General features: G+C 44.7%; 1 protein-coding gene across 2 annotated transcripts in view; it reads right to left on the bottom strand.

The window, feature by feature from the left end:
• Positions 1-7,449, bottom strand: part of LAS1L (LAS1 like ribosome biogenesis factor) — a 55,221-nt gene that overhangs the window by 47,286 nt on the left and 486 nt on the right. For both annotated transcript variants that reach the window (XM_032765907.2, XM_075068773.1), the window contains exons 2-5: positions 6,246-6,371; positions 5,972-6,041; positions 4,124-4,205; positions 1,785-1,979 (exon numbers count right to left, since the gene is read on the bottom strand). In XM_032765907.2, coding sequence (XP_032621798.1) covers positions 1,785-1,979; positions 4,124-4,205; positions 5,972-6,041; positions 6,246-6,371 — 473 coding nt within the window. The remainder of the gene's footprint in view (positions 1-1,784; positions 1,980-4,123; positions 4,206-5,971; positions 6,042-6,245; positions 6,372-7,449) is intronic.

Raw genomic sequence — 7,449 nt, 5'->3', positions numbered from 1 at the left:
CATCCTCTGACAAACAGAGGCTAGGGACACCATTCCTTACCCATCCTGGCTAATAGCCATTAATTGACTTAACCACCATGAATTTATCCAGTTCTCTTTTAAATGCTGTTATAGTCCTAGCCTTCACAACCTCCTCAGGTAAGGAGTTCCGCAAGTTGACTGTGCGCTGCGTGAAGAAGAACTTCCTTGTATTTGTTTTAAACCTACTGCCTATTAATTTCATTTGGTGACCCCTAGTTCTTGTGTTATGAGAATAAGTAAATAACTTTTCCTTAGAAGAAGGAGGTAGACCAGGCTGAACAGCATGTGTCTGCAGATAAGCAGAAAAATGCAGAAGAGAGATAGGACTATAGCTGAAATTGACTAAAAATTCCTTCTTTAGAGAGGTGACTTGGCCAGCTGGGAGGCTCAGTCTAACACTTGACTTAAGCCAACAGTTAGACGGACACAGGACTAGAAAAAAAGAATTAGAGTGACAGACAACTGAGGTGCATCTGATCTGCTGGTGTCCTCTCTTTGAAGGTGTATCCTACTACTAAGAGGATTGCTGACATATAACTAGGGCCTGATTTTTTTTATTTTATTTTTTTTTAAACAGAATGGACTCCTATTTTGCACTCAGTTTTATGGGGGGCCAACTGACATCACTTAGAAGATTATCTGATCATGCCCATTCAATAGAAAGACACTACAGAGACCCCTGAACTAAATAGGTGATCTCGGTTTTTCAGAAGTGCAGTGGGGAGAATGGCACTAGAGTGGAATTTGGAATTAACCCTTAGATTTATAGTCAGGGGTTGAAACCTGGCTTGATTCCAAACTAATACATATTACCCTTATGGTACTGGGGTTTCCACTGCTAAGAACAGTGATTGCGCTGAAATCCAGACAGCTGGTATGAAAGAAGTCAGACCCACCAAGAACCATCAAAGCCCCAAACAGCAATTGTACCACCTGTGCTAAGGGAGTGTAACAGGATGGCCCATCCCTTTAAGGTCCAGGAGGCCCAGGGGTGCCAGCCCTGTTTAATTAGCCCCGCCCTCCCACACCTGAGCTGGGTGTAGGACTTAAAAGGAAGAAGCCCAGCAGTTATGGGCTGATTATAGAGAACAGCAGAATCACAGAAGTGGAGCTAATGCCTGTGGTGAGTCTCTAGAACAGGGGGCCAGGCTTCAGGGAGGCAGAGAAATGGGGAGCTGAAAAGAAACCTAAGACAGACAAGAGGTTCAAGATTTTGGGAGGGAGAGTGGAAGGTTCTTTGCAGCATTTAATTTAGTGTATGATTTTGGATTTCTACTAAAGAACCCAAAGAGAAGCCCTGAAACTTGCTATTTTGTGAAAGAAGAATATGACTATTAAATTCTTTGATTTAGAAGGACTTTGTGCTGGCCCAGGGCTAAGCTGAGCAAAAGGTCTCTGAAGAAGCCAGCTTGGGGCTCAACCACTTACAGCTGGACTTCAATACCCCAGAAGGGCATTAAACTTTTAAGTGACCTAGCTGGAGGATTAGGTCATGGAAGACTCGGACAGAGACAGGCCATCATAGGACCAATTAAGTGACTAAGGGGAAAGCTCAGCAACCCCACACCTCATCACAAGGAGGTGCCAGTTGGTGAGTAGCTTCTGTGCATGGAATGCTTGCTCTGGGGGTGGAAGCCTGTAACAGGGAGTATATCCATCAAGTGTCAGTAGCAGCAGTGCTTGTATGTTCTCTAGGCTCCCAGCTACTAGAAGAAGACAGTGATCAACTCAGATACTCTGTCACTGTTTCCCAGACCACCCACCATGAAGCTCCTTATGTTTCTGATAGCCCGGTGGTTGTGGGTTCTGAGCCTCCTCTGAGTCACTGTCCACCTCTGTCTCAGTTGCTGCTGTCTCCACCTCCTCGTTCTGCTCTTCTTCACATTCTCTAGCCAGACTATTACCCAGTTGACGGCTCCAGTATGTCCGCCGTAGCCACTCCAGCACCACATCACAACCTGAAGGCAAACACAGCAACACACACTTTTTGTTCCCTCTTTATCTCAGAGAAATTCACCATTTATTAGAATAGAGCAGGCACTTGCTTAATCTGCACTAGTGACTAAGATCTTTTGAGAGCTACTGAATTCAGAGATGAAATAATACAAACGCTATGGATAATGTGACCTGCTGCTAAGAAAGGAAGTATAGTCTGACTGGACAGCCAAGACTCAAAGACAGCCCCGGGGTTTGTGTCAGCTATCACCTTGTTAGATTCTAAACCCAGATGACTTCAGTCCAAGCATTGGAAGTCTTGAAAACTGATCAGATTCTTATACTGTGTCCATCACTTAGTATTCAAGCACCTAATTATAGTCTTTGTTACCTATGCAGAGACTATAAACATACAGTTTGCCTGACAACCTTTTTTCTAGTCACTATCTCACTGCCATAACCACTTGGAAGAATTCAGCATCTACTCCAGCTTAGACCTGTGGTTCTCAACATTTTTGGGCTCAAGATCCATTCGTAAGTTTTATCACCTGTTGTGACCCAGTAAATAGTCTGGGGGTAGAGGCCCTGGGGTGGCTTTAGTCAGGCCCTGCCCTCCTGGAAGGGTGTCTCCTGTCCAGCACTCACTCTAGTGTCAACTCCTGTGCTGTGGGGCTGGCTGGGCTTGGCTCTCAGCTCTAGGCTTTGCAACCTCGGGGGTTGCAGCACTGCTCAGGTTTGGCCCCACCCCCAACTGGTCCAAATTTGTGAGAGTGGAGTTGTGACCTGTCTCATGGGGTTACAGTGCCACTCACTCAAATTTGGTCTACCTGGACTACTGTTGTTATGATGGCTAGGCCAGACTTGAGTGGCGCTAGGACCCCCAGAGGTTATAGTGCCTGGAGCAGGGAGGTGAGCCCAGTCAGCCTCTGGGACAGGAGCTGCCACTTGACCTTTAGAAACATTCTGGTGACCAATTTAGGGTCCTGACCCAAAGGTCAAGAAACCCTGGATTAGACAGTCTTCTAGCAAAAATCCCTTTCTATCTAGCACCTCAATAATTAAACCAAAGTTTGCAGACTTGGATACATACACTTAGACACTCAGGCTGCTTATGCAGAGGTGCTGAAACTCCAACTTCAGTGAGAGTGATAGTGGGTGCTGCCAATTCTGAGCACCTCTGAAATCAGAGCTCTTAATCTAAGTCCCTCTATGTAGATTTAAGTGCTAGAATTTGAACAAACAAGTCCAACAATCTTGTTTTTACATCTATTAATTTCTGCTTTACAGGAGTAATCCCGGCACCCTTGCCCCACTCCATCAGTAAGGAATGGCAGACAGAACGGGTTCAGGGGCACCTACAACATGATACCCCATTTTCAGTTACCATAAAATGGTGCCAGCTACATTTATCATTCCTTCCCTTAAAAGTAATGGATCCGTAGTTCTTTCCCTCCCTTCCTCCACATCGCTTTCAGTTGGCGTGTGAGGCTTTTCAGTTTGATTCTTTTCTTGAGTTTTAGATTTCCCCCCTTCTCTTCTCCCAAAACAGGAAGCTTTGGAGGGGAAGGGCCTGCCTCATGCATTCCCTCAGTCTCTTGACCTCTTTCTCCTCCTGTGAGCCTTTCACCCACACCACTCTGCTGTCCCCAGCCTAAGGCCTCATTTCCCCCTTTAGCCGGGTAACCGTCTGTAGCATCCCACTTCCCAGATTCCCCTTCTCCCCCCCACCCGCCACGCTCCCCCCCCAGTGACTGCCCCCCTCCAGTCACAGGCATGCCTGTCATATTCATCTGGCAGGGTCCTTCTTGCCAAGCCCTCTGGGGCTGCTGCTACATCTGTCTCTACGTTGACCTCTCCTGGGAGTTTATGGATCTGCTCTCTGCTACCATGGTAGGGTGACCAGATGAGAGGGAGAAAATATTGGGACACATGGGGGAGCAGGTGTCCACCAGTGGAGAGCAAAAAAAGGCAAGTATTGCCAGCAGAGTGAAATATCGAGATGTCTGGTCACCCTATACCATGGAGACAGCAAACCCATGTACAACAGAACCACTTAGTGGAATACTGAGAACAGCACCTGGCAACAGCAGCAGAAATACAACAACCAGCAGCTCCCAGAAACATAAAGGCTCCTTAGGTACAGACAGTGCCTGTACCTGCCTCTCACCTTTTTGGCAGGCAACTAGCTGAGGCAGTTTCCCATGGGTCAGATCATGGCGAAGGTTCACAATCCAAATTGGGATGTTCATCTTGGAAAGAACCACAAAATTACTACACATGGCATTGCATTTAATTACAGCCAAACATGCAGGCAAATGGCCACCCAGACAAGACATAACTCAGAAGAGAGTAAAAAAAAAAACTCCTCACAGCTGGTGACATTCTCCTGTGCAGTCCTGGCTGCTTAGAACAGTCTTCCTGCATCTGTGCCTCATGCACTCTTCAGTTCATTACAAGCCTCAGCTGAAGGTACTATCTCCCATACCTTCACCTCACCATTTCTCTCCCTCTGCTACTTTTCTTGTGACTTTAAAGTGATGCAACCATTTCTAAATCTAGTCAGAGTTACATCTAACTTCAGATCATACACCAGCCCCCAGTACCAGTTTGTTTTTATACTCAATTACAAAATAAATAAGTGTTTTTCCTCTCCCAACACTGTTAGAGACCAAGTCCAGCAACAGGGGACGGTCACTGACTGAGAGAAAAACTGACTGCACAAAATACACTGCAAGCAATTCTCCACTCCCTCATCTTTCCATTTTCAGGACTGAATATTACATGCAACAAGGTAGGTAACACTTTTCAGATAGAGGTGTGATTTACACCAGGGTCCCTTTAATTACACAAGTTAATCCTGTGAAATCTTCTGAGTCCATTTGTTTTAAAGACATTACAACATATTATATTCAACTCTGACTTCCCTTAAGAATAAAATCTGAGGGGGCAGAGAGTTGAGTATTTTGATGCTTGTTTGGGTAATGGAGACATTTTATTCTGTCTCTGAAAATTAAAGTGGTACAGAACCACGAAAGTTAAATATCAAACAGATATGGGCCCTGTGCGCAAGGCCAGGTGGTGCCTACAGTGTAGTCTCAGAACTGACCAGACAAGCATTTAACTAACACTTTCATCCCTTCCCCTGGAAATTGTTCAATAATAGGAAGGGCATCACTACCACAGGAGTTCTCTTGCCATTCAGCTCAAGTTTCTTTTGCTTAGTTTGATCCCATTACTACAGCTGGATCCTGAGCTTTTGTATTCATGGTGAGGGGGAAGAAGATCCACTTCTCTCCTCTGAAGCTATCCAGCTCAAAAGGAGACAGAACACAGTCACGCTGGTGTTGCACAGGGATTATGACTGTATTAGATATTGCCCTCCAGTGAGATTTCAACACTGGGCTTAAATTCAAAAAAGATTTTATACTAGCCAATATCCAAGAGATGCAAGTACATATTTTTTTGAGGGGGGAGAAGTGGTGTGTGTGTGTGTCAGGGAAATCTTTATATTCAGAGCTGTGTGTCGTCTTAGGAACAGGTTCTCCTTGCTCCCCAAACAATATTCATGAAAATAATTCCATTAGTAATCCTAATGTTTTTTAGATGTAAACTACTTTGAGTTATAACATTTTCTTAATTGCTCAGATTAGGGTGGATTTTTGATTTAAATTAAAGCATTTTAAATCACTACACACACAACCTTGCTTTAAATCATCTTTTATTTTCCTAAAAAAAAGTTGACTTTCAGTTGCTGGTAACCATGAAAATGTTGATTTACAACTAAATATAATCTTTATACTACATTTGGTACTCCTTCACACACACCCCCCACCCCACCCACTCAAGGAGGCTATGTACTTCCTCAAACACTAAATCATTTTAGTTGGCAACAGCTAGGCAACAAGTAGCCAAACACTTTAACATACAACAGATAAATATCACTGACAATTAGACATCATTATGTATGTTGTCTATATGCATATGTAAAGCAGCAAAGAACTCTTATCAAAAGTACCTCTTTAGCTAGTCGTCTCAGAGGAATGTTGACAATTTTCTGCTTCCGCTCTGTGATTAGATTCACAAACCTGTGTGGAGGTTACAAGCAAGAGAATAGTATTTCAAAGATTAAAAACAGCTATCAGAAAACCTGACACTCATGGGGAGAGTTAATCTCCACATTCAACTGGGCTATTGCTGTCAGGGAGCTATACAATGGAATTGCTCAAGAGTATACTGCACTCCCTCAGAGTCTATCCTTTTCCAACCGTGCAAAGACTTTTTAGTCTTACCTCACAAGAGCCAGACCATATGAAAGGACCAGTTCATGAGATGTCATATTGCCAGATGTATCCAGGATTTTACAGTGAATCAGATCTGCAGTGCAATCCACAGCTAAAGGCATTCTGTGCCCATACCTAGAGATAGGGAAAGCATGATAAACATTCTTATACCATTTCCATTAAAAAGGGGGAAACTGCAAGAAGTTAGTTACCTTAAGGTCTTCCTGCTGGATTCATATCCTAGTCCATGTAAAATATCAGTTCACAGCACAAAATCACTGAACATTCTGCTTATGAGCAGAATAAAAGTAACTTGCAAGTGTTGGATGCCAGTGCAGTGACACTGAGGGGTTGGAAAAATAGGGGTGCTGTGAGCCAAGACCGAAGTTGGCAGTTTTCTGTAACTTGGACAGTAGGACTAGTGTGGGTTAGAATTGAGGTGTACTCTCAGAGTTTCAGGGGAGGTGGTTCCCCCAAGAGAGCCAGCAGGGAGTGCTGCAAGTCAGGCCTAAGGTGCAGCAGCAGAACTGGCACATGTGGGAACTGCATTTAGGATCACAAAAGGATTCTATGGGTCAGGATTAATGTGCAGGGACAGCCCCATAAAGGTCACAGGACTGGAAAAATGGGGGCACTGCAGGTCAGAACCAAAATGCACTATTGGAGCTGTGTACCGTGATCAGATGTTCCAATTTTATAGGGACAGTCCCTATTTCTGGGTCTTTTTCTTACATAAGCTCCTATTACCCCCTCCACCTCCTCTCCTGATTTTTCACATTTGCTGTCTGGTCACCCTAGAGCCATAGGGTGAAGAGCAGGGGCCATGTGCCAGTCAGAGCTGATGTGGATTGGCAGAGCTGCAGAGGTCGCAAAGGGGCTGGGCCAGGGCTGATGAGCAGGGACACCTGGGAGTCAGGACTGAGGTGTGAGGTTGGAGCAGGGCCACAGGTGCTGGAAGTAGGGGTACTACTGCACCTCCGGCTTGAAATGGTTTCCATTATATACGAAAGGACCAGTTCATGAGATCTCATATTGCCAGACGTATCCAGGATTTTACAGCAAATCAGATCTGCAGTGCAATCCACAGCTAAAGGCATTCTGTGCCCATACCTAGAGATAGGGAAAGCATGATAAACATCCTTATACCATTCCCATTAAAAAGGGGGAAACTACAAGAAGTTAGTTGCCTTGAGGTCTTCCTGCTGGGTTCATA

Source organism: Chelonoidis abingdonii, chromosome 8, assembly GCF_003597395.2.
Source record: "Chelonoidis abingdonii isolate Lonesome George chromosome 8, CheloAbing_2.0, whole genome shotgun sequence".
In the NCBI taxonomy this organism is placed as follows: Eukaryota; Metazoa; Chordata; order Testudines; family Testudinidae; genus Chelonoidis; species Chelonoidis abingdonii.
The sequence above is the reverse complement of the archived record's forward strand: the minus strand, read 5'-3'. Positions and strand labels throughout refer to the sequence as shown.